The sequence below is a fragment of the Nuphar pumila genome, chromosome 4 (assembly GCF_984573655.1).
Source record: "Nuphar pumila chromosome 4, dmNupPumi1.hap1.1, whole genome shotgun sequence".
In the NCBI taxonomy this organism is placed as follows: domain Eukaryota; kingdom Viridiplantae; phylum Streptophyta; class Magnoliopsida; order Nymphaeales; family Nymphaeaceae; genus Nuphar; species Nuphar pumila.
In genome coordinates, this window is record NC_143252.1 from 29,089,217 (window position 1) to 29,116,836 (window position 27,620).

The following is a 27,620-nucleotide window of genomic DNA, read 5'->3' on the forward strand; positions in this document are numbered from 1 at the left end:
GTTGGTCCTTGTTTATCACCAAACCCTGACCGTATAGGACATGATACGGGTCGGGTCAGTTTCAAACCGGATCCATTGACACCCCTACCTACGTCACGGAATGATTCTACCGGATCCAACATGGGTTGGAATTAGATCCATACCTGACCCTGAATGAAACTCCAAGTAATCTAGAGAGAGAGAGAGAGAGAGAGAGAGAGTCCTTGTGTTATTTTTTTTACCGCTACTTTTACCCGTACAAATTACGCCCTTTCCCATGGTAAGTGTCTCCATCTTCCCCTCGTAATTACAGATTACATTTCAAGAAAAACAGATCTCATTGACCATAATTTCCAACTTTGGAGATTTTTCGAGAGATTTTTGGGTTCGAATTTGGGTGGGTTTCTTTCGAAGCAACGAGTATAAGAGCCTGTTGGTGGATCCTGGTGATTCGTTGCTTTCGTTTGGTTGCCTCTGCCTTGCTTCAATCCGAAGATTTTGGTCTCTGCTTTAGTTGGTAGGCTTTTCCTTCTCTCGATCTGTATTTTAAGGTCTCCCCACTGTGCTAGGATTTCGTAGTGTCCGAGATATCGATTTGGGCTTGTGTTGGTTATTTGATCCGTGCTGGTATGTGCGAGAATTCGATCGGCTTTGTGTAGTGTGTTGCTTGGCGTTTGCTTGTGATGATCGGTTTCGTTTCGTGTTTTATGATCGAATTGAGATGTGGGGTTTCTGTTTTGGTCGTGTTTTGATCGGTTTTGATTCGTGGGTGGTGAATTTTGAGTTTATTTTTGGGTGGTTACAGTTTGATCGAGTTGGTTTTGATAGAAATTATTGTTCTGTTCCTGGTTTAGAGTGGTTGGGAGATGCTGAGAGGTTTACCAAGGGGTTTTGGCGTGAGATTTGATTGATTTTGTTTCTCTTTTGTGTTCTTTGGGTTGTGGACTCTATCGAGTTATCGGAATGGAAATTGGAGTTTGAATTTGGCTAGTTGGATTCGACGTGGAAGAAACACGTTCTAGGTTGATGATTGCGTTTATCTGATTTTCAATTGATGTCTGTTGGATTGGTGTTTGGATATGCCCTTTTTTCAAATGCAAAGGTGGCCTTATTTCATTGAAATCGGATCTCTTTCTTTTCTACAGATTTTAGAGATGACCAGTTCAAATGGTACAGAAAACCATGCTTCACATCACATATCTTCGAAGCCACCTCCAATGCCGTCTCCTTTACGCAGTTCCAAATTTTGTCAGGTATAATCAACTGGCTATGTTTTATAATCGTTTATGAGAAATACAGTCTACCGTGGATATTGTCTTTCTTTTACAGCTTGATTTCAGATTCATGGATGCTTACTGATTTGCATCCAGTCTACCGTGGGAGATGCTGAAATTTAGTTCTGCACTGGGAGTGAACTTGCCACATTTTGATTGTCCCATTTATTTTTATTTTTTTTTCTGTTATGGAACTACAGTGCTTCTTTGAATGGTGATCATGATAATGCCAACTTCTCGCAGCAGATTTTTTTCTGCTGAAAACAGTTATTTATTGCTGAGATTTGTTAGAATCAGAGGCGCCTGTAGAATCTTGCCTTTAGAATGGAAATGCTGTTTGCTTAAATTTGTAAGAATGATTTCCTCTTGAACAAACATGAGATGAGATAGTTTGAACGTAAATTTCCATTTTATGAAAATTGTGATACCTGCCATTTGATTTTTCTGTTTTCTAGTGGGAACATATTTGAACAAATGCAGCGGCAGAGCCAGAAATCCAAATTAGGGTGGGCACAGGTGTGTGTGTGTGGTGTGGGGCAATGAACAGGCTGGCAGAGAGAGAGAGAGAGATGGGTTTTGCGGTGCACAACATTTGGTCTCCGCCCCTGAACAAATGTCTTCTTGAGTTCTCTCTTTGAAAATTTTGTTGGTTGATTCTTGAAATAGCATACTTTATTGCGTATTGTCTTTCTTCAAAAGTTAAAGTTTACATTCAAACTGAACACTTTAGGCTTTAGTTTTTTTGCATTTCCTATTTAAGGATGGGTATTGACATTCTTCACCCTTTAGTATGGTTCATGTTAATTTGCTAAGTCGAATAACTCTTTTATCAAATGATGCTATCATAAACAACTCAGCATCTAAGATCTTTGTTCATAACTAAAAGTTCACCAGAGGTTTATACTGATAAGTAACTATAACTTAATCAGTTGAGAATAGTTTGGCTCAACTACTCCTGTAAGTCATTCATTTAGTGTATGTCTAGTAATTGGCAATATGCCACATCTGAGATCTGTAATTTGCAACAATTTATTTCAGGACATTTTTTTGGTAATTTTGTGATAGAATCCCTGGGTTGGAGTGGGTTGTTATAAAACATCCTATTATTTTGGTGGAAAATACAGCTGTTTTTTTAACATTTTTGTTTTCCATTTTCACTTTGTTTTGTCTAATCTGCCATCATCGATAATGACAGCCTAAAATGCGGATTTTGGTGACTGGAGGAGCTGGATTTATCGGTTCCCACCTAGTAGACAAACTGATGGAGAATGATAAAAATGAGGTAATTACATGTCCCCTTTTGTGTCTTGCGGTTCTTTTACAGTTACTTTTTAGTTAATGGAAGCACCTCAATGGTGCCACTAACCTTTTCGCTTGGTAATTAACATCACCTTTCATATGATGTCCTTTTGATGAATATGTATCTTCTGCCCAAAAAGTATTTAAGCGGCTCAAGATCCTTCATCTCAACAATTGTTTAAGCTTGGGTTTTAGCTTCTCAGATGCTTTAAAAGTCATCTTTAGCGATAATGATGTCTGCATAATGCTGAAGAATAACCATCTCCTTTAGAAGTATTGAGATATCGTAGCCAAATTTCAGTCGTTCAGGAGAAAACCAAGTTGCTAATGAGGTGGGATACAATTTTGCTCTCTATGTGCTGGGTGTTTGTTTGAGACCAATTTGAACAATAAAAGATTAGTGGGGTAGTATGATTTTACTAGTTTAAGGTAATACCGTAATAGGAATTTGAATGAAGGATGATTTCTGTTGCTTAGAGTGGTAACAAAGATAAGGATGAGCAAGCTGTGCATGCATTAGGGTCGATAATCACATAGCAAGGACAAAAAAAATTTGTACATAATTTAGCGAACCTTCCACACTGATGAATTGTTGTTAGGTATTTTTCCATCATCTACATATTCACAGAGTATGAAGGCAATATGATCATCATAGGACCTAGCATATTGGATGAGATTTGGCAATACAATCTTTTACCAAGATCCAGAAAATAGAATTATAAATCTTTTGAAGGAACTTGGATTGGATGTGAAGGCCGAAATGATGGAGAACAATTTGCCTATTTGGTTTTATTGTACTTTTTAGTGCCTTTTCTAGCAAGATTTGATCCATCTTCCGGGAATATGGCACTCCTGTGAGGGCTCTTATAACATTCCCATAAATTGGATTACGAAACCACGTGATGCATTTTTTTTGTTATAGTCCAAACTCCAAACTATAAAAGGTATTGGTGCTTTGATCACGTTAAAAACGATCTTTATATATCTCATCATGTTATTTTTTATGGAATATCTTTCTCAAGCCTGTCTTTTTCTATTCAATCTAAAGATGTTTCTAAAAATTCTACTTTTTTCTGCACCCTTACCTACTTTTGTTTTCCCAGCTATCCTTTTTTAAGATATGGCACTCCCGTGAGGGCTCTTATAACATTCCTTGTGTTTTTTTATTTATGAGGATGAAGAAGCCATGGAAAAACTATGTTCTAAATGATGGTTGGAGACATTATATGAGGACTTCTATGGTTCTAGTTTAGTAGAAACTTTATGGAAGTATTCCTCTGTTTTCAGCTTTTCAATTTGCAATCATTTCTGGCTTACATCACATAGGTGTGGGTGCGTATGCGTCACTTTAAAAAAACTTGGGTGCTGGGGGAGGGTATATATAAATTTTAACAGTTTTAACTTCACTAGCAGGCCTGGGTTTGATTCTGGTGAACCCCGGCCTGGGTTCACCAGAGCCAAACCCAGCTGGCCTGAGTTCGGTACTGAACCTCTGGTGAACCCAGACCTGTGTTTACCAGAATCGAACCCAACACGCCTAAACCCAACACGCCTAAGTTCGTTTTTGGTGAACCAAGACCTAGGTTCACCAACATGCCTGGGTTTAGCCCTTGCGCCAACGAGGGGAGGAGGAGAAGGAAGAAGAAGAAAGAGAGGAGGAAGAAGGAGATGGAAGAAGAAAAAGAAAGAGAGGAGGAGGAGAAGGAAGAAGAAAAAAGCAGGAGGTCACAGAGGGAAGAGGAGAAGGAAGAAGATGAAAGACAAGAGTTGGAGATGGAAGAAGAAGAAGAAGAAAAAACAGAGGAGGCGGAGGAGGAAGAGAGAGAGAGAGAGAGAGAGAGAGAGAGAGAGAGAGAGAGAGAGAGAGAGAGAGAGAGGTACTTGTGGTTGTCGTTGTCGGAAGAGTAGGAGGGGAGGAGTTGTCGGGTAGGGGGGAGAAGGAGCAGTCAGTCGGGTAGGGGGTGGGGGGGGGTGGCAGTCGTGCCCTAATATCCCCCCCATCCCCTTTCTTTTTTATTTTTGTATTTTGGACCAAAATGGACTCTGTCAGTTTTGACCAGATTCATTTTGGATAAACGTAATCCTGGGTGCGGGTTGACCGTAGCCAGTGCACCTGCACCCACGTTGCGTCGCATCGACGTGGACGCGGCGGCCTCTAAGGCGAGTCCGTGTGACATAGTTTCTGGCAGTTCACTGTTGGTATTCCACAAATGTTTCTTTTGCAAAATGTTCCAAATGTTTACTTTTGGTACTAGTTTGGAATATTACTAGTTTCTCTTTTCCTTGGCCATTTGTGCAGTTACTTGATGAAGTCAATTTGTAGTTGTATGTTTTCACTTGATGTGCTTCTCCTTCATCTATGGTGGATAGCCAATTCCAATTTTGCCTAATATTTACAAATTTTAGATATGAATTTGTTCTATTAGATGGATCCTTGACATGCTTGCGGTGTATAGGTTATTGTTGCTGATAACTTCTTCACTGGTTCAAAGGACAACCTCAGAAAATGGATTGGTCTTCCAAATTTTGAGCTTATTCGACATGGTATTTTCTGCTTTTCTCGCTTTACCACTTAAGATCTTGTTTATCTAATTTCATTTATTTGGTATTTTTCTGGTGTTTTAAGATCATCTTTCTTTTCTTCTTTTTGTTTTTCTTTAAATATGATCTACACTTCATATGGCTGCCATTACTTTGCTCTAGAACCTTTTGGTGATATTTTTAAGTTTTCCTAATCTAGTGTGTTTAATCAAGTAAATTCTTGAGGTAAGGATCTTGTGGGAATTCTGAGGATTTTGTGTGAAACATGATTCACATGTGATTTCATAGTTAGAGGATTTCATGGAACTTGTGTTTATTCGAATCAATTGTTTCCAAGATTTCACTATGACTTGGATAAGTTTTTGCACTTCATTCTGTTAGCTTACATGGATCTCCAGCTGCAGTCAAATGAGATATCTGGATAGTAAAGACCCACATATCATAACCAAGGGGTCTCACTTTCTTGGCCTAGCTTGCCTTTCTCAAAAAAGAAAGGAAGAAGAAGAAGCAACAGGAGAAGAAAAAAGAAAAAAAGGGCTTCAAGCATTTGGACAATTGTGTATTTGCCATGATTGAGATAATGAGTTTACTTAAATGAAATAAAACTGCTTCCTATTTATAGCTTATTTGAAGAGGGAATCTTGTTTCACATTCTTAAGATGTGGTTTATCCCGACTCTTTCATGTGTATGTAGTCATTCTAAAACATAGAAGTCAAGCTGGGCCATAGTTGGCAATATGTGAAACGGAAAAAATTCACCAAAGAATGAATACATGATTGAAAATATTTTCACTCAAAAAGACAAATAATGATGCTTAAAACTTGAGATTAAAATAACAAATTCAAGTCAGTTTTAGTTTTATAGAATATCTATGAAATTTTCCTTGAAAACCAAATTAGGCTATAGAAACTAGAGGTTTCAATCGACCCTATGTGATTTGAACCCAAGATACAGTAAAATCAAATCCACATTAGTGTACTTTTAAGAATATTTTTTAAACAAATTATTTTTGTCTTCTAGATATCTCCTTAAAGAATGAGTTTTTGCCTGCCATCCCTTAAAAAACAGTTTCTTTTCTTACAAAATTTTAGTGAAAAAGAATTGTTTTATAGTTTTGCTAGCTATGAGTTGGACTATATACATATATATATATATATATAGAGAGAGAGAGAGAGAGTAAATGATGCAAACATGCTAAATGGGTTTATTGGGTTTTCTTCGTTCTATGTTTAAAAACTCGCTTCTCCGCCCAGCCCACTGCCTATCGTTGGAAGCCGTAAGGTTCCCTATCTTGTATCTCAGCCGGAACTTGGAAGTGAAAGATGAGCCTTCACTTTTTGGATCACCTTCTGCCCAATGTGGTACCCATCCATTTGTTTTTTTGGTTCCCGTTGTATTGGGTTTACATTGTTCACAGGTTGACCCCATGGTAGCAAGAAAAGGCGATCTGGTGCTATACTTCGTTGAGAGTAGACAACAATATCCGCTTCTGCTCTCACTTCAGAAATCTAGGTTCCCATGTTTAGTCAACAAGAAACAAAATCAAGACAGAGGAAGAAGATAGAGCACTGGTACAGGGGTCGTAGTCAGGCCAGATAAGACAGAAGGCAAGAAGGTGAAAGGAGAAAGAGTATAAGGTAGGACAGGGGAACCTTTGATTGGAAACCTTATTTTCCTGCCTATCGAGTGGAAAGGATAGCGAAACTTGGTTCGGATCGGGTGCAATTAAGAGAATTATTCTTTTTCAGTATCCCACTTGTCTATTAGTGAAAGCTCCACCCCATGTTAGAACACACAAATCTTCGTCCTTAAGAGACATTCTAGGAAAGAAAACTAAATAAGAAAAGCCATTAAGCAAGGCAGCAGGAAAGTACGTGTGAGAAAGTGTATTGATAGGTGGGGTCATAGGGGAAGATTTCTCCCCAAAAAAAGGGAGAAAGTTTTACCCACGTGTGAACCCCCCCAAAAAAGGGTAAAGGAAAAAACTCAAAATGAAGAACCGGTCCCCTGTATCCCCATGGACAGGGTATGGTTGAAATCACCACTCTTTAAGTGTTTATAGCTTATTGATTCTATTGGATGGAGAGGCAACCTTTCGATTTATTTCTTCTCATCCATCCATCAAAGTGTCAATAGACTCAATACGAGAGGTCAATTCAAAAGCTTCTTAATGCCCAAAAAGACAAGAATGTAGTGTGCCCAGTTGTACCACGTTCCCTGTGAGCTATAAATAGGGAGAGATTAGAGGTTTTTGGCAATTTTGTTATTCAGGCAAATTGCCGATAGGCGATAGCGAAAATGTGCACTTGAAGACACTCTCATATACTTGATTCATTCGTTAGAAGGGGTTGGTCCCACTCATACTGCTAGAAGAATAGGCTGGGAAGAAGGTCCTTGTCCTACGACAAAAAGCAAGATTGAGCTAGTGTTCCACAGGCAAAGGATAGATAGATATAAACCAGGGGAAGAATAACTAGAGGGCTATTCCTATTATAACAATGCTATTTGTATACCTTAGGGAGCTGGTTTAGTTAGATATAAACTCTCTAGCCCTTAGATAACAGGTATTGAATAGTGAGATACCTAGGAATGATGTCCCGTATGGTGTCTCTATCCCTTATCTCATCCTGAGTCTCTCGCTCTAACGGGCTCGAGGGGGATGCTTACATTAAAGCATCATTAGCTCCTTAAGTTCTCTCTCGAGGAAGAAGGCCCTTGTCCTACGACAAAAAGCAAGACTGAGTTAGTGTTCCACAAGCGGAGGATGGCTAGCTATAAACCAACAGCGGATAACTAGAGGGCTATCAATATGGAGGAAGATCCCAAGGTTTCGACCACTAACGATCTAGAGAGAAGCCCTATCCTCGCGGCCTCCCAACTTCTTCTCCCTGGAAACCTTTTGTTGCGCTTCTATCTATTTTGATCCCGTTGGTCCATTCTGGCAGTACATATGTGATATACGTACTTGATTTTATAGGGATCAACTCTTGGAGCGTTTGATTCCGACACATGGGCGGTTTTTTATAAGGTTAGAAAAATTATCGGTTCAAAATCTTTGTAAATTTTTGAGGCTCCAAATATCTATTTTTTTAATTGAAAACACATGATCCGGGTGTCGGTCCTTAGTAAATTGACCATGCCTAACACATCTATGGGGTCAGAATCACGAAAAAAACACCAAAAATCTAAAAAACCCATTTACCATGTTTGCATCACTATATATATATGATACAATATCCGTGCTAAATATGGCACAATGCTAAATGAAACATTATATCGGATTTTTGGTGTTTTTTTGAATTTCTAACCGTAGAGATGTGTTTAACATGATTGATTTACTAGAAACACTTAGATCATGCATTTTGGATGCCTAATGAGTGTAGGGAGAGTACTTTGGTGCCTCTATATAAGAATAAGGGTGATATACAAGATTGCACAAAATATCGTGGTATAAAACTCATGAGTCATACTATGAAACTTTGAAAGAGGGTGATTGAGTATAGGTTGAGGAAGGTTGTCATCATATTGGAGAATCAATTTGGTTTTATGCCTGGAAGATCAACTATGAAAGCTATACATCTTCTTAGACAACTTATTGAGAGATATAGAGAGAAAAACAAAGATTTGCATATGGTTTTTATTGATTTGGAGAAGGCATACGATAGAGTACCTAGGGATGTTCTATAGTGGACAATGATGAAGAAAGGTGTTTCTCTCAAGTACATTAGTATAATTAAAGATATGTACGAAGGAGTAGTAACCAATGTCCGCACTTGTGGAGGGGTGACAACCAATTTTCCTATAACGGTTGGGTTACATCAAGGATTTGCATTAAGACCTTTCCTATTTGCTATAGTGATGGATGAGCTTACGAGATCAATTCAAGAAAATGTGCCGTGGTGTATGTTGTTTGCTGATGATATTGTTTTGATTAATGAGTCTAGAGCTGGGGTTGATGCTAAGTTAGAATTATGGAGACAGACATTGAAACAAGAGGTTTTAAGTTGAGTAAGAGTAAGACAGAATATATGGAATGTCGGTTTAGTAAGCAATGAAGTAGTGATGGGAGTGTAGTCAAGCTTGGTGAGCAAGAAATATCGATGGATGACTACTTCAAATATTTGGAATCTATCATTCAAGAATATAGAGAAATTGATGGAGATGTAAATCATAGGATAAAGGTTGGGTGGATGAAATGAAAAAGTGCAACTGGAGTGTTGTGCGATCGTAGAATGCCATTGCGGTTGAAGGGAAAGCTTTATAGGACGACAATTAGGCCCGCTTTACTATATGGTACGAAATGTTGGGCTGCCAAGAGACATCATATTAAAAAAATGAGTGTAGTTGAGATGTGTATGCTTAGATGGATGTGTGAAAATACAATAAAAGATAAGATTCGAAACGAGGAGATACGTAAGAAGGTAGGTGTTGCATCCATTGAAAATAAGATAAGAGAGAATCATTTACGGTGGTTTGGACCTATGTCACATGGGTGCAGGTGCGGCTGCGGTACTTCCAAAAAACCCGGGTGCGGGGGTGCGGCAGGGGCAAAAATGTAATATATATATAAGGGGGTCTGGGGGTTCCCCCGGCACGGGTCCCGTTCCCTCACCATTAATGCCCGTCATGATAACCCACCGTACCGCCCTCTTGTCAAGTCCCCTCACGTCCCCTACCCCTTTGTTGATCGTAGACCCGCTTCACGAACTCCCTCTCCCCTCTACTTAAACCTCGCTCCCATTTGATCTCCCTCGTCTCTCTCTCTCTCTCTCTCTATATATATATATATATATATATATACAACTCCCCTTCTCCTTCGCACTCGACGTTGGTCGGAACACCACCATTCGCTGCCACCGCACGACCACCTCAGTCCAACACAGCCTATATCCACCCTATTCCTCTATTTCACGACGCACTCCATCGCCTGAAAACCCCCCTTGAGTGTCGCCACCAGCATCCACCATCTCCACCCACTGCACCGGACCCGGTTGCTCTCTTTGGATTTTTAGACGCCAGTCCCAGCCAACCCGATGTCACCCACTGCCATTAACCGGACACCACCGAGCCGACCTCCTCCCCTATGTCCTTTGTTTTTCAGCAAGGAGGGAGGCGCCCCATCTGTTGCTCTTCTCCTTTTGAGATCCCGCCAGACAACAGAGAGGCCGGTGCCACCGGTGCCCCTCTGTTGCCCTCTGTTTTTTCGACAGGCCGAAGGATGCCGCACCTTCCTGCCTTCCCCTTTTTCTGTTACGGACGTCGAGGCTGCAGTGTCACCGCTGTAGTCCCTGTTACCGTGCAATAGTACCCATAGGCACTGCATCCTTTTCCTCGCACGTTGGTCGTGACCCCCGCTGAGGCCAGAGCCCGGCCAGCCGAGCTCACGCCATCGTCGTCGTGATTGTCTCTGTTTGTTGACTAACAGGATACTCCTAGCTGCACCTTAGCCAAGAGCGGGTCGACACCTCCTGCTGTCGCGGCCATCGTACGGCTGATGCCTCAGGATTCATGCACCTCAGGCATTGTGCACCACATCGAAACCGCAGGCGTTGCCTTGCGTTTCACATCATTATTGTTCTGGAGTGTCTTTGCCGTATTTGGATTATTGGTGGACACATTTACTTTCGCAAATTTCAAATTCTGTAAAAAATCTACGCTAACTCTCATATTTCAGATTTTTTTTTTAAATTCCGCAGCCCATTCGGCAATTTTTTTTTAAAAAAAAAATCCAAAAAAATGGACCGAAATGACCCTGGGTGCGGTCAACGCACCCAGGGTTGGGTTGACCGCACCCGAACCCGCGTCGAGTCGCGTCGACGCGGGTGCGGCACCCTGCTAGCCGAATCTCTGTTACCTAGGTTTGGACATATTCGGCGAAGGCCTAATGATGCTCCAGTTAGAAGGATGGAGAAATGGGAAAATATATTAGTTAAAAGAGGTTGGGGTAGGCCTAAGAAGACTTGGATGGAGATGATAGGAAAGGATATGAATACTTTGAATCTCACCGAGGACATGGCATTGGATAGAAATGATTGGAGGAGAAGGATTCATGTGGAAGACCCAGAATGATTTTCTTTTTTGGTTCATATCGCCGACCCCAATTGTTTTGGGATGAAGGCATAGTTGTTGTTGTAGGCCGTTGATTTTTGAAACATTATAAAAACTTGTCCATGCATCAGAATCGAATCCTCCAAGAACTGATTCCTATAAAAACAAGCATATAGATTACATCTGTATGGTCAGAATTTCGAAATGACATGGGAAATCCACTAAAATGTTTCATTTAGCACCAGTTCATATTTAACACGGATATATATATATATATAGAGAGAGAGAGATATATTGGAGCTTCTGTTTTTCTGGTTCGGATATGAAGCTGATATTTGTCCACTTTTGTTTTTTGTTGATATGATAAAAAGGAAATATCATTTTGATGCTGTTTTGAAAAAAGAAAACAAAAAAGAGGAAGGATAAAGAAATTAAACACTACATTTCCTTTAAAATAACAGTTAGTGATCTTTCTCTTTTTTGTTTTTTGCTATTTTTGCCCTCCTTATTAATGAATTTGTTTTTCTTCTAAATGTTTTTTACATCTTTTGGTACGAAATTGTTTCGAGTATTTGCTTTTGATAGCTTTCTTATGGGTTGTCGTTTTGATTGCTAATGTTATATCTATTTTAATGCAGATGTCACAGAACCTTTGTTGATAGAAGTTGATCAAATTTACCATCTTGCATGCCCAGCCTCTCCAATTTTTTACAAATATAACCCTGTAAAGGCAAGTATTCAATAATTTAAATGACTTATTCAGTATCTCTTCTTTTGTAGTTTCTCTTGTTTATGCATCTAACCTAGTAACACATGTCCTGCTTTGGGATGACTAGTGCATAATGTTAATTTCCAAAGGTGTCTTTGCTTAAATAGTTATCTCCTTATGCTAAATAAGCAATCAATACTTGAACTTAAACAAACAACTTTATGCAACTCTGTGTTGTGCACTTGTGTGTATGTGTATGTGTATGTGTATGTGCGTGTCTTGTCCTAGTGTAAATTAGAATCTAGAAACAAGGTAGTAATCCAAATTCTGTAGCAACCATGTAATTTTGGTCCTCTATCTATGTTGTTCCTTTCTATGCTTAGACTCGCTTTCTTGAGCTTGAATTGCATTTATTGGTTCTTATTTATTCAAAGCATTTAGCATTGCTTAGTGTTGAGTCAAATTTGTGTTTGTGTTGGGCAATGTCAAATCAGTTAATATTTGGTTTTATGTTGCATAACATAATTTCTTATCTTTTAGTAAGCAGTGGTCACAATGAAATGTATTAGGGTCTATGTAACATGTGTACTTCTACCAAGCTCCTGTACACGTGTTGTGCCATCTCGACATGGTACTGGAACTGGGTACAGTTGAGTACGAGTCAACTGGGTTTTGGACATGTCCCAACTTATTTTATTCATTTTATGATATGGTCAACTTTTGGTCACTGCGTGGGATCCAGTGTCCAATGTTAACTATATATTTATTATGTTTTAGATTTTAGTTTATAAGTGACAGTCTGTAACTTCATATGTAGCGAATGTTCTAAAATTTAGCTTAACTGTGCATTTGTGTGTGTGTGTATAGCCGTCCTCCCCTTACCCATCTTTTTATAAGTTTTCCTATTGTAGCCTTTGTATCTGTGTCATATCTAGGGGTGTCAACGGGTAGGGTTTACCCCTGACCCAGACCAAACCTTATAGGGTCTGGGTATGGTGACAAATAAGAAGACCTATTAAGATCCGGGTCTGGACCTGAAGGTCCGATTAATACATGGATCCGGGCATAGTTTGTGAAATTTTATACCATACTCGGGCCCGACCCGAGTTCCGATTAAGACCCACAAATTTTCAATGTAAAAATAATAAAAAATATTATTTTATTAGGTATGGTCTGGGTCTTGTTCATGTAGTTCTTATTGGGTCCGGGTATGGTTTCTCTTATCGTAATCCCGATTAGACCCAGGTCTGGAACTGATACCATACCCAAAAATCTGGTCCAAGTCTGGTTCCACCTGGGTCCGAACCAAACCCAACCCGTTGACACCCCTAGTCATATCCCACACCCACACCCATAGCTATGTGACATAATTTGAGTCATGAACTGGGTCTTCATTCTAAAACCTTGCTTTGGACAAGTTAAAAGCATTCTGAATTTCTGGTCTATTCATTTATTAACTTGGTTGTTTCTATGTGATCTAATTGGATATTATATTGTTTAACAGACTATAAAGACAAACGTGATTGGCACACTGAATATGTTGGGACTTGCCAAGCGGGTTGGAGCAAGGTTAGATGCTCTCTCTCTCTCTCTCTCTCTCTCTCTCTCTCTCTCTCTCTATATATATATATATATATATATATATATATATATATATATATATATATATATATATCCATCCAATGCAAGTTATTTTCCCTTCTCAAATTGTGTAGCTCTGTTAACCTTTATTCAATTTTCATAGGATTTTGCTAACATCAACTTCAGAAGTATATGGTGATCCTCTTGAGCATCCCCAAACGGAAGAGTACTGGGGTAATGTCAACCCTATTGGTAAGTCTAAATGTGAAGTGCTTTCTTGCTACAACATTGTGTGTGTATCCAATGGTACGGCAAGAGATATCTTCATGCTAACAACGGTTCCGTTTGGGTGTCTGTAGTTGGCAACTCCAACGTGGACACCTTTCTCATCTCCCTTCCTAGCCCGTTTTAAGTTGTAGATTTCCACTTGGGAGATACTAAGTAGCAAGTAGATGTTAACTCCAGCTGGTCGCCAAATTCCAACTCCTAAACAATGGTGGGTGCTAGAAAATACCAAGTCCCTCAAATCCTGGACTTGGGATATCCAGAATTTGGCATTTCAATGACAAATACAGGCTCCAAAATAGAGTCTAAGGTGCAATTGAATGCTCATTTTATAGATAAGCCCCATAATTTTGTTGGAGTTACTAGTTTTTCATTGGTGTGGATGGCTTTCATTAGCTTTTAGTTATCTTGTTTATTAGATTTTGTAATATAAGTATGTTCTAGAAGTTTATAAAATATGTGATAGTGTTGGATAAATTTTGCTATGAGGACAATTGATGGGCCTGAATGCAACACGAAGTCACTTGGACAAAGCTTGCTGATAACTCTTGATGTCATATCCAAGAAGTTACTGATTCTATTAGCTGTTCAGAGGTTGCTGTCTCTGAATTTTCATTTTGGTTGTCAGAGTAGTATATATAATATTTTTATTGTGCAATGGGGCATCCTACAAAAACAGTTTTAAATGTGTCAATTACCAAATTAATTTTTAATCATACTGACAGAGTTCCTAAAGAGAGCACCAGCCTCACTAATTATACCATTTGTGTGGCTTTTCATTCTCAATGATTATGCCACTGACTATTCCTTCAAGATTTGGATGATTCACCAGCCTAGGATTGAGATTCTTCAAGTCACTCGTGAAGGATGATAGACATTGGTAACACTGACTTGAAGAATCTCAATCCTAGGCTGGTGAATCATCCAAGTCTTGAACGAATCACTTGTCATTGAGACTTACAATTCTACCTGCTCTCCTTTGGCTGATTCGGTGGTTATAAGAAATGGTTTGGACTTTGGAACTTTATTCAAATTTTAAACTGATGCAACTTCATAGCAATGTATCTAGTGCTGCATAAGAGATCTAACATATTTGAATTGTATGAAATGATTTTTTGTCATATTTATGGTGGTAGAAGTTGCTTCAATGAGGGTAAACACGGTGCTGAGACTGACATTTGTTTTTTCGTGTGTTTCAGGTGTTAGAAGTTGTTATGATGAGGGAAAACGTGTTGCTGAGACTCTGATGTTTGATTATCATAGGCAACATGGCATCGGTATAACATTTGACTTTTTAACACATGCTGTAGGCATATCATTTCTATTCCTATATGAGTATTGAGTATTTGGTCTTCATTTTCAGAGATCCGTATTGCTAGAATCTTCAACACTTACGGCCCACGAATGAACATCGATGATGGACGTGTTGTTAGCAATTTTATAGCTCAAGCACTGAGGTAAATTGAACTTTGCTTTTAAAGAACTTGTCATCTTGGAAAAGGCCATTTGGAAGTTCATTTAACATTTTCATACTCATTCCCCTTACATGCTGTCCTGTCAGCTCAGTGCCACCAAGGAATTCACAATTAAGTAGTAGGATTTCCAGTAGACTCTTTTTTAACCGTTTTTCTTCAATGATAAGTCTGAATCTCAAGTTGATCTAAGGTTAATTTGAACTCGAGATTATCACCTGCAGGAAGATTGCATACATGCAGTGTGCACGCTTGCAAATAAGCATTTTTCCTTTTGATAGCAAATCTGGGAAAATCCCTTGTGTTTGGTGTTTTCATGTATGTCCTATGTGTGCACATATGACCACAAGTACAAGCGAAGATAGACAAACATGAAGATGCCCGTGCATGTGTATTTGTCCATAGAGAACCTTCCTAGGAGCTTAGTGGTGTGATTCTTCTGTTTCTGTGGATCAAATTTCTGATTAGTGATCCCTATTGTTCATATGGCATGTACGTGAATTTGAAAACCTTGATGATTTTTTTATGTGAGAAAGAGAGAGGGATGGGGGGAGGGGTACCCCACCCATCGGTGGACACAGACACACAGAGATAAACATGTCTTGAAACCTTGATTCCATTCTTGAAGTGGAAAATGTAACTGGACTAGTACACTAACAAATGTTTTTGTTGTGACATCTAAATATAGGGGTGAGCCATTAACAGTTCAATCTCCAGGAACACAAACACGGAGTTTCTGTTATGTGTCAGACATGGTACATGGTTCTTTACTTTATCATGGTTTTCTAGCTATAACAATAATATTAATGGTATTAATCCAATCAGCACTAAGAGCTGCCTTTTCTTTCCATTTCATGTTATGAATGAAGGTTGATGGACTTATACGGCTCATGGAAGGAGAACATACTGGACCAATCAACCTTGGGAATCCTGGTATTCTAATATGCACTTTATATGTATGAATGGAAATGCGTTCTCTGTAAATAATTTTATCTCATTCTATTTTGCTATGTGGATCATCATGGACTATTGCCATAATGTTTAAATTGGAGCCCGGAGTTGATATATTGTCTGTTGGGTCAGTGTCTGCGTTCAATGTTGCATACTCTTAGTAGTCTAAGCCTGAGTTGCATTGTATGGCCATTACCATGTTGCAGATTATTGTGTAGTGTAACCATGTGCTGCATCATATGGCTGTTAGTGTTATTGTTGCAAAATGGCCTTCGACATTTCCTTACTCTAATATTTAGGAACCCTTTCTTTACCTTTGGCATGCCTGAGTCTGTAATTTCCTTTTTTGTCTTAGGTGAGTTCACGATGTTGGAGCTTGCCGAAGCAGTGAAGGAGGTCAGTTCACCTGTGCTATTTCTATTGAATTGTTGAATACCTCCTTGTATGAGCAGGTTTTCTATCTCTAGGCAAGGAATTGAAGCTCTCCATGTTACTTTTATCATCACAGTTTGGAAAGTATTTTCTGAAAAATGTTTCTTAATTTGTTTTCAAGTGGAAATTGGTTGTGTTTTCAGATTGTTTGTAGGGATGCCCATTTGATGGAACCTCTTAATAGTTGTGACAGTGTTGGTTCCACTTGCTGTTGGACTAGAGCATTGGGGTCGTCCTAATAATGTTTCATGTTAAGCTTCAGTATTCCAGTTCATGATATCCCATCTATAATGCAATGCCGAGAAAATGTGGGATGGTCTTATTGTCCATTTTATGTCAATTTATAGTATGTCAGTGCATGCTATCCCCTCCATAATTCAATGCCAATAAAGTGTCTCTTGTAACTGGTTGGTTCAGTTTCGTTTAGCTAAATAACTAAACTTGCCACCATTTTCAAATCCTTTTTGCAGCTGATTGATCCATCAATACCAGTAACGATTGTGGAGAACACACCAGATGACCCTCGTCAGAGAAAGCCTGATATCACAAAGGCAAAAACCTTGCTAGGTTGGGAGCCCAAGATTACATTGCGGGAAGGCCTTCCACTTATGGAAGAGGATTTCAGGCAGCGGCTCTCTGTCCCAAGGAAGTGATGGCTGGGTTCTTGCTGGTTCCTCTCAGAATTTTGCGTGTGCCGATGCTGAAATTTGAGTTTTGAAGAGATGCAATAATCATTCTTATATCATGGATTTTCCCATATCTTAGTTATAACTATATATGCTCTTTGAAATTTTGGTGTATGGAATAAGCGACAATTCATTATTCCTTTTATATATAAATGCATATTTTGGTGTTATTTTAAGTGGCCCCTAGGGTTTCTTCAACTTGTGTGTGTGTGTGTGCGTGCGTGTGTGTTTGTATGTGCACGCACTTGTACATGTGCATGCACGTGTATGTTAAGATTTCTGTATCAGCATCCGAACACTTGTGGTTGGATGCCTCACACACCAACTCAGCCCTCAGCCAGCCTTGATTGTCTTACTGAAGAGGATGCACTTCCAGCTACTGCTGAAATGGCGCTGGAGAAAGGGATGGTTGGGTTATTCAGCCCCTAAACCACTCCTGTGCTTAGGAACAGTAGACCTTGATCATTCCAAGCCAGGGGATTGAGTTCAAGCTAGAGAAGCGGCGGCACTGGCCACACCAGAAGCTTTTAACCATGTAAGTGCTGGAAATCAGCAGAAGGGTCCAGAAGGATCCAATTGGATTCTGGTTTGGATTTAATCATGGATAAGAAGAGCACTTATAGATCTGGTCCAATCAGCTTTTTATCTGTACTTACATTATTTGACATGTAGGAGAGAGAGAGAGCCAAAATTTCAAGGGTAAAGACGCATAACATGGGAGTGATGAAAACATGCTAAAAGAAATGTGCTAAATGGATTTGTGGGGTTTCCATTGCTTTTTTCACAATTATAAACCCATAGATGCATTTGACAGTTGTTTTACTAGGAATCGAAAACTAGATCATGATTTTTTTGATGAAAAATTATATTTGGATCCTTGTAAATTTATGAAGATTTTTGGCCATTGATTTTTCAAACCTTATAAAGACCTACCTGTGTATTGGAATCGAACGCTCCAAGAGCTGATCTTTAACTAATCAAGCATGTAGATCACATCTGTACGGTCCAAAAAAAACTCATTTAGCATGTTATCATCACTCCATAACATGAACATAAAGGTGGGTAACCTAATCAGATGATGCATAGGGCCTTTAAGTGTGAGGATGCACTCGTGCAGGACAAGTCATCTTGGACACTTTTGTCGCACCGACAATAGTGTCCCTTCGAAAGTGATCCGCAATTACGTGCCTCTTATCAAAGCCTACCTATGAGTCCAATTAGAGTTTCATAAAGTCGTAAAACTTGTACTTCTAGGTATCTGGTTTCTAAGCTTAATAAAAGCATATTATAATTCTGTGAAGATAAAAACGATATGATTTAAATGGAGTTTTGCTAACTATGCTGCGGAATTTATTGAAAAATCAATTTTTTACAACACTTTTCACTTTTCATCCAAACATCTGAATTTTGAGCCCTATGAGAATTATCATCGAGAAGAATTTTCACCTGGGCGTTCAAACTCTGCCTAACGTCTTGGGAATTCAATAATGACAGTATTCCTATTTGCTTCCATCCAAACACGCTTTGGAATTATTGTTAACCATAGTTGCATAGTTTCAAATATTGTGATTTATAAAAACTTGTTATGTAATAATGATTTACTATATATGTATATTTAATCATTTTAATTCATACATAATTTTATGAAAATATACACATTGCATCAAGTTTTTAGAAAGTCGAACCAATTTTGATCGAGAAAATAACTTAAGAGAACAAATCTGTAGCTTCTCTAAATATTTGTTCTCTCCCAACATCAGAACCATCTTCCCTTTGGATCCAATGGATTTGTTTGCGCTGCATGTTCCTGTTAGCTATCAGATGAAAGAGCCTTGTGTTTTTATCCCCCTCTCTAAGCCACCCACAACGGGATTTCTGCCTCCAATTAGCTTCCTCTAATTTGATTATGTCTGCGAGTTCATGTTGTAGTTGGAGTTCATGGAATTTTCCCTTGTCTACCTGGTCTTGCAGGTTGGAAAGGGCCTCACTAATCTGAATTTTCCTGTTTTGGAGGTCCCCAACAATTTTTTTTTTTCATTCTCGCAGATTGCACCAAACAACTGATAATTTGGAAGCCACACGAAACATGGGGCAGCTTGCGACATCTATAGACCATGCTCTTCTGACCACCTCTTGACAGCTAAGAAGTTGAGACCATGTCATCCTAACACGATGATCCGTGCCACATAAATTACTATTATGATCCGAGATCATTTTGGGCAGTATGGATATAAAAGAAGATAGGTATTGGTGTTGGAATATGGATAGTATCCAACCTGATGTGACCGGGTTTGACATGGGTACATCATGGGAATTAGGGCAGTTATTGCAACTGTCCATGCAGCCTCCCACTACAAGCTTCTCCTAAAATCTATAAAGAGGCATTGTTGCTTGAAGAGTACAACCAAGGTATCCTCTTTCTCTCATTCGGGTTCAAAATCCTGCTCACCATTGACTTGACAGCCTTAGATTATCATGGGCATTGATAGGTTGAGGAGAACGTCATGCACCTACGCCAACGCTCTTTTCATCCATGACGTCGTCTACCGGTACGTATTCTTGCTTTTAACATCCCGATTTCGGTTTTAAGAACGCCAACAATTGGAACATCCAACGATCTTTTACAAAACCACGATCAAGCGTGCTAGCCCGAAACTTGGAGCTTGCTTGCTTATTATGCCATGTGAATTTTGAATCCCGACATAAAAGGGATTGATAATTTTAAAAGTTTTTAAAATTTTCTCACACCCAAAATTATATTTGTTCTGAAACTCAACTTAAATATTATTTTCATTTCTCAAATAGCTGATCATTGTTGTAAAATCTCCTTTTCATCAATCTAACGTTTGGTGCAGAATCTTCAATTTGGGATACTGATTGGGGAAACACATAGAGAAGAAGATATTTACTACATGGATGAACTGATTATTCCTAGAAATATATTTTGTTGCATTATACAAAATTTAAATATTTTTTTGTGGCATCAAAGATTAGGTCATCCTAGTATATCTAAATTATTCAATAAATTTTATTTGAGAATATTTTGTAATGAAAACTTTTATTGCACTTATTGTATTCTTGAAAAAATAAAGGTCATTCCCTATAAAGAAAAAACCTTTTTTGTTACTAAACCACTTGAATTAATACCTTCAGATGTATGACGACCGACACCTATTGTATCTAAAGGTGACTTTGCTTATTATGTGATATGTATCAATAATTATTTTTGGTATACATGGATTTATTTTCTTAAGCACAAAAGTGAAGTGTTTGAAAGTTTCAAAACTTTTCACTATGTAGTTAAAAATTTATTTAAGACTAATATAGCTATTTATGTTGTGATTAAAGGGGAGAATTTATGTCTAATGATTTCAAAATGTATTTGAAAATTAATGGAATCTTACACCAAAGATCTTATGCAAACACCCCTTAACAAAATGAATTGGTAGAATGAAAATATAGACATATTATAAAAACTACTAGAAGTCTACTCATTTCGAAAAATATTCCAAATTTTTTGTGGGCAGAAGGTGTTTTTACCGTTGCTTATCTTATAAATAGATTTCATTTTACCAAACTTCATTACATTTCACCTCTTTAAAAACTTTACAAAACTTTCGCTAATTACTTTAGATTGAAGACTTTTGGTTGCAAATGTTTTGTTTTTACCAACAAAAATGACAAATTGTCAACTAGAGTCATACCTTGTATTTTCTTCAGATATGGTGAAACCCAAAAATATTTTAGATGTTATATTTCTCAAAATATGACCTTTTTGGAAAACAAAAGTTCATTTAATCAAAGTGTGCCTAAAAAGCTAGTTCTTATTCATTTTTATTTGAATTGCTTTGTAAAAATAAAAAAAGATTCTTTGAATATTGATATTGTGAATAAAGAACCTCAACTACATACTCCTGGTGATCCAACCATGATATAGATATAAGTGAACCTTCAATTATTCCATATAGAAGAAGCGATAATGATAATCAATGTATTGCTTTAGAAAGATACTCTAACCTTGAGTCACAAGAATCTAGTACTCTCAAGAAATCCATTAAAGAATATAGACCCACGATTTTTATCCTATGAGTTGTTTTTCCCTCAATATAGAGCATGCATAAAAAAATTATTCTCCTATTTTGAACCTATTACATACAAACATGCGCAAAAACATCCCAGGTGGATAGATGTCATGAACATTGAACTTGAAGCTTTAGAAAAGCTAACACATGAAAAATAGCAGCTCTTCGTCAAGAAAAAAAGTTCAAACGTTATAGGTACGTATACAAGGTAAAAACTAAGAGTGATGGCCCGCTAGAACAATACAAGGCTAGGTTAGTAACTAAGGGTTATGCACAAGAATATGGTATATGTTACGATGAAATATTTGCAATAGTAGCTAAAATGACATCAGTTAGAACTCTTATAGCCATAACTGCCATTAGAAAATGGCCATCTATCAGATGGATATAAAAAATGTGTTCTTAAATGGTGAGTTGAAAGAAGAACTGTAAATGGATCTTTCACCATGATATAAATTCTGACAATAAAGGTTCTTCATTTAAACAAGACTCTATATGGTTTAAAATAAGCTCCTAAGGCCTGATATGATCGATTTAGTTATGTTATGGTTAAACTTAGTTTTAAATTATGTTATACTGACACTGCTTTATTTATTAATAAATCTAATGCAGATATTGTTATCTTTCTTCTCTATGTTGACGACATGATCATCACAGGAGGGAATAAATATGAAGTTAGTTTTATTAAAAATATTTTAAAACAAAGTTTTAAAATGACTGATCAGGTTTAGATGCTTTTTAGGGATTGAGGTTGTATATTATGCACGTGGTTATTTACTAACTCAAGCCAAGTTTGCTACTGACATTGTTGACATATTTGAAATTACATATGAAAAATGAACACTCCTAAAATGATGATATATGATGACACACCCTTGAACGACCCCACTCCTTACCACCAAATGATTGAGGCTCTTATTTAATCATTACCAGACATGACATTTCTCATGCAATGCATACAACAAGTCAATTTCAAGATTCTCCTACAATTGTGTACGTGAGTGTTGTTATGCACATTATTAGATATTTATAAAATTTTGTTTTTAAAAGAATTTTTTTATTTTCTTCATCCCTACTTGACTTAATTGCCTATACTGATTTTGACTAGGGAGGGGATCTCAAAGATAAACACTCAGTTGTTGGTTTTTGTGTATTTATAGGTGACTTGTTGGTATCCTAAAAATACAAAAGCAGCATAAAGTATCTATGTCATCAACTGAAGCTGATTATCATGTCATAACTACCATGATGTCTGAAATCATGTAGTTGAGAAGGTTGTTAGTATATGTAGTCACCCTTAATTTTATGCTGTGATAATAAAAGTGACATCTACATCACTGGCAATCACACCTTTCATGAAAGGACCAAGCATATCGATATGGAATGACACTATGTTCGTAAAGTATACCTTAAGAAGACTATCATCTTGACATATGTAGCATTGAAATTTCAACTAACTGACTTCTTCGCACTTCCTTTTCCTTGGTTTCACTTCTTACTTGACAAACTTTCGGTAATCAAATTTGTAAGTTTGAGGGGGAGTGTTAAGTTGTACATGTATATGTATTCATATACATATATATATATATATTTATTTCACATTTTGCATATATATAAATATAAAATATATATATATATATAGTATTTATAGTACTCTAATAGAAAAAATATATTAGGGGTATTTTAGTCTTTTTATAGTATTATAATAGGTTGTGCCCATTAGGGGCAGAATTGTTTTTTGTATTTTTTGCATTTAAGTAAATGTTTCATATAGACATTGAGACCTCCCTAACGACTCTATTTCTAATCGTTGGGGAGGTCCCAATGGCCCTATGTTGCTTGTGTTTGTATAAATAGGGTTGTTCTCCTTCTTGTAAATTTAATGCTTTCTCAAATATTTATTCTCAATAATATCTATATTTTTTATTCTTTATTTTTTCAACCAAGTAACTTGTATGATTGCGACTTGTATTGACCCATAAGTGGTCTTGATTGTGTATGTTCTTGTATTTTTATATGCCCATAAGAGACAACCACTTGTACTCTCTTTTTAGTTTCATTACAACAACCACATCATCTATTTTTTGGCTCCCATCTAACTCGGCCCATGGGGTATCACTTGCTGCCACCTCTATTCTCCCTGTATTCCTGATAACTGTCGCATGAATAGAACTCGCCATCGGCAAAACACCATGATCGACTTTAACATCATGACTAGAACCAGGACCACTTCATAAGTGGGCCCTCCACATTCATTGCAGAAGCACTCAGTTTATTAATACTTGAGTTTTCCTTGTTTACAATATTTTCTTGTTGTCAACACCATCATGAAGATCAGGGTTCATCAATATTGTGAACGAGTTTGTCTGCTTATTATTGTTATGAGACTGTGGAGGTTGGGTGTGTTGTTGCCATTCATCCTGGATGATGGGAACAATAGGCTCCTTGGAAGTAGGCTTTTAAGAGGATAGGTTGCCATTGTGTGATTTGTAGACCTACACTCAGAACAAAACCTAATTTTTTGTTCATAAACAATTTCCTGATTGAAACTTTTAAATGAAATTCAAGAGCATGACTACACACATCCTAGCAAAAGCACACCATTCTGTGGTACATGTATGCCTATCCACATCCAGAAGTTGGCTCTGCAAGAAGGACACAACTCCTTCGAATACATCTTTGGTCCAACATTCGACAGATAAACCGGTTATCCAAAGCCAGATGGGGACCCTATTCGAGGCCTGCAACTTCAGGTCTATCCTCAGGACCCATTGGTGTGCCACTGGAGTTTGACCTGCAACCTCTAACAAATATTACGACATTTATAAAAATCTTGCGAGAAATTGCCTAAAAGTTTAAAACGATAATTTCTCGTGAGATTTTCAAGCCATGACAAATATCATGATATTTATGGTTTTAGCATATATTTATCGTGAAAAAAACTGAGATTTTTATTTTTAAATACATTTTATTTATATTTTTCTTATAAAAAATGTTTTTTATATTTTTTAATTGATTTTTTATTGCTGAGATTTTACCCAAAAAATGCGAGATTATGAAAATTTTCAAAATCTCCTGAGTTTTTGCCGTTTTTAAATTTTGTCACTATGCCCGCAACCTTCCAAGAACCTTCATGAAGAATACAAGTCATCTCATTCGTTAATTTCAATATCAAAGCAAATCGAATCTGAATTGCAAACTTTCATAGGGAACGAAGTTCCTAGAAAACATATTGATATTCCACATGTTTTTGGGGGTTCTCTCTTGAAAAATTGACCAGAAGAGTCCACTTGAAGAGTGCAAGTGTCTCATCATGGCGATCGACAAGAGATTTCTAGCCGAACTTTATCGCCATTTTTAACCATTGTTGCCTTCGACGAATTCCCACAAGGGCTTGTCCCCTTAACAATATGGGATCATGATCACGACACAGGTGTGTGGGTAGACCTGACCAAACTGCTTCAGGCATCATGTTGTTTATCGCCTACAATGGGAGGATGGGAGGTGCAAGCCATAGCGCTCTTCATTGCTTCACAAAATATAGAAATACCTAATTAAACATTCATATAATTGAAAAAATCATAATTAAAAACCCAAATGCTAATTAGACAAAAAAACAAAAAAAACTCTAAACCCTAGAAAAGGAAAAAGGACAGGAAAAAAAAAGACAACCAAATAATATGTCGGTGAGGCCATCATAACTAGGGGTGTCAATGGGTCCGGTTTACCCATACGTGACCAGAACCAAACCCTATAGGGTCCAGGTATGGTGATAAATAAGAAGACCCGATTAAGACACGAGTCTGGACCCGAAGGTCCAATTAATACATGGATCCGAGTATAGTTTGTGAAATTTTATACCAGACTCGAACCTGACCTGGATTAAAACCCGTGATTTTTCAGTGTAAAATGGTAAAAGATATGGTTTTACGGGGTATAGTCCAAGTTTGGATCATATAGTTTTTATCGGGTTTGGGTATGATTTTTATTATAGTGGATCCGATTAGACCTAGGTCTGGACTCGATACCATACCTGAACATCGGGTCCAAGTCTAGTTCTACCTGGGTTCGAACCAAACCCGACCCGTTGACACCCCTAGTCATAACTGTCATCAAAAGAGAACTCGGCATAAGCAAGACACCATGATCAACATTAACATCTTGGCTGGAACGAGGACCACACATTTTCATAGGTGGGCCCTCCACATCCATTGCAGAAGCACTTGGTTTATCAATACCCAACTTTTCCTTATTTACAATATTTTCTTGCCCTAGAAAAAGAAAAGCACAAGAAGAAGAAGAAGAAGAAGACGATCAAATGATATGTCGGAGAGACCGTCGGGCTATCATGGGCTAAATTTCATATGCCCGTGCGGCATTGAAGAACCTTGACCCAACAAGCCTTTTAGCAAGTTTCAAAAGTGGACACAACCGATCTTTCGAAGCAACAAGTCTGCAGACAGTATTGCATGCAAACACACAATTACATGGAGACAACAATCACACAGAGTAGAGAGAGGGTAGAGAGAGAAGACGAGAATAGAGGGGGAGAGAGGAACGTTCAATAATAATTAATTCATTGAATGCGGAAAATATACAATGGTGTCATGCACCACAATCTCATTAAGAGAAATGCAAATTATAGGTATGTAAAGTTGTATAAACATTATAAGGTCGAAAGGCCCGTGTGAGTCACACAACGCTTTTGAAAGGCTTAGTACAAGGCAAAAACTGCGCAAAAAGTTTGGGCCTAACATTATCCCCCACTTAAGCTATCGAAGTCCTCGACAACAGGGCCCATGCTTCATACTCATCCATTGATGAGGGAAACTGGTGGACGTTCTTCGCTTTCTCTCAACTGGCTTTTTCTTCTAGCAATGCTTTCTACTTGACAAGATACTCTTTGATTTGTCCTTGATGATTGCACAGATGATCCACGATATACTCTACTTCTTTAGCTTCAGTTGTGCAGAGAGGTGCTGGCGCACACATTAGTTGATTGCGACTGTTGTCTTCTTCATCGACATGAAATGACTTTAGGTTACTGATGTAGAAGACTGTATGTGTTTGAAAGTGCAGAGGAACTTCAAGCTTATAGTCGAGGTTGCCTACATACATGATGATAGGAAATGGACTTTTGTATTTGCAGACGAGGCCCTAATGTAGACCCCATAAGATCCTGGTCCTCTCAAGATACAACTTGACAAATACTAGGTCTCCGACTTTGAACTCCAAAGGGCAACACTTCTGATCCGCCCACTTCCTCATCCTCTTGACAGCTTTGTACAAGAACGCCTTGGTGAGCTCTGTTAGATCCTGTCAGTCTTGAGCAAAATGATGGGTAAGTGGAGCCTTGCCCTTATAGTTCGCCACGATGGTGTGCAGCGGTTGGGGTTGTCTCACTGTTGACAACTCAAAGGGACTATGGCTAGTAGATTTACACTTTTGCAGGTTGTGGAAGGATTGAGCAACATCCAGAAGGTTTACCCAGTCTTTCTGATTTGAACCTACAAAGTGTCGCATATATTCTTCAAGGAGAGTGTTGGTTCTCTCCGTTTGACCATATGTATGGGGGTGGAAGCACGTTGAAAAGTATAACTCTATCCCTAACAATCGAAACACTTTATGCTAGAACTTCCTTATAAAGCACGGGTCGCGATTGCTGACAATGTTTTCTTGGATCCCCCAATTGGTCAAAACATGCTTCATGAACAAACCTTCGACTCACTCAGTTGTATTGGTGGGCGACATTGACATGAAGATACCATACTTCAAGAACCGATCCACCACCATAAAGATCAAACTATATTCGTTTACCTTCGGTACTCCCAAAATGAAGTCTATGGAGATGCTTTTCCACAAACAACTTGGAATAGGAAGAGGCTCGAGTAGTTCTGCGGGCTTTTAATTACTTTGCTTATCTTGCTGGCAGATCAGGCAGGTGTAAACGCACCCTTCAATATCATCCCGCATAAAAGGCCAGTAGTAGGCCTGCTCTACTAAAGTGAGCATCCGATATTTTCTCGGGTGCCTTCAGTACCGGGTATCATGATACTCCTTGATCACCATTCTCTGCAATGATCCCTATCACAGTAAAAAAATGTGGTTTCCCTTAGTCATAAGGAGGTCGTCTTGCATCCAGAATCTCTTGGTTTTCCCTTGTTGAACTAGGGTTACCAAGTGTTGAGCTGATGGATCAAACCAGATGGCTTTCTGAATGCGATTGAGGAGGTCAATCTGAGGCTGAGTAGACAAAACTTCCTCCTCTTGCAAGGCCACC

The 27,620-nt window shown here is 38.2% G+C and overlaps 1 protein-coding gene across 2 annotated transcripts; it reads left to right on the plus strand.

The window, feature by feature from the left end:
- Nucleotides 1-327: 327 nt before the first annotated feature.
- LOC149839769 (UDP-glucuronic acid decarboxylase 3-like) lies at nucleotides 328-17,428 on the plus strand. Of its 2 annotated transcripts, none has more exons than XM_090002817.1 (13): nucleotides 328-496; nucleotides 1,125-1,232; nucleotides 2,449-2,535; nucleotides 5,009-5,096; nucleotides 11,781-11,872; nucleotides 13,356-13,420; nucleotides 13,596-13,684; nucleotides 14,917-14,994; nucleotides 15,081-15,174; nucleotides 15,878-15,944; nucleotides 16,059-16,122; nucleotides 16,496-16,536; nucleotides 17,043-17,428. In XM_090002817.1, exons 2-13 carry the CDS (start codon nucleotides 1,134-1,136, stop codon nucleotides 17,223-17,225), a joined length of 1,047 nt encoding a protein of 348 aa, XP_089858943.1. In that variant the 5' UTR covers nucleotides 328-496; nucleotides 1,125-1,133; the 3' UTR covers nucleotides 17,226-17,428. The 2 variants fall into 2 exon arrangements, with proteins under 2 accessions (XP_089858943.1, XP_089858945.1); XM_090002819.1 differs by having other exon boundaries at nucleotides 357-496; nucleotides 13,596-13,666.
- Nucleotides 17,429-27,620: the final 10,192 nt, after the last annotated feature.

Bases quoted from the DNA above. Each gene is read 5' to 3' on its own strand.
- LOC149839769 (XM_090002817.1), top strand. From the start codon at position 1,134: ATGACCAGTTCAAATGGTACAGAAAACCATGCTTCACATCACATATCT. The intron at 2,536-5,008 runs GTAATTACATGT...TGCGGTGTATAG, and splicing joins TGGAGAATGATAAAAATGAG to GTTATTGTTGCTGATAACTT. The intron at 16,537-17,042 runs GTCAGTTCACCT...TCCTTTTTGCAG, and splicing joins TTGCCGAAGCAGTGAAGGAG to CTGATTGATCCATCAATACC.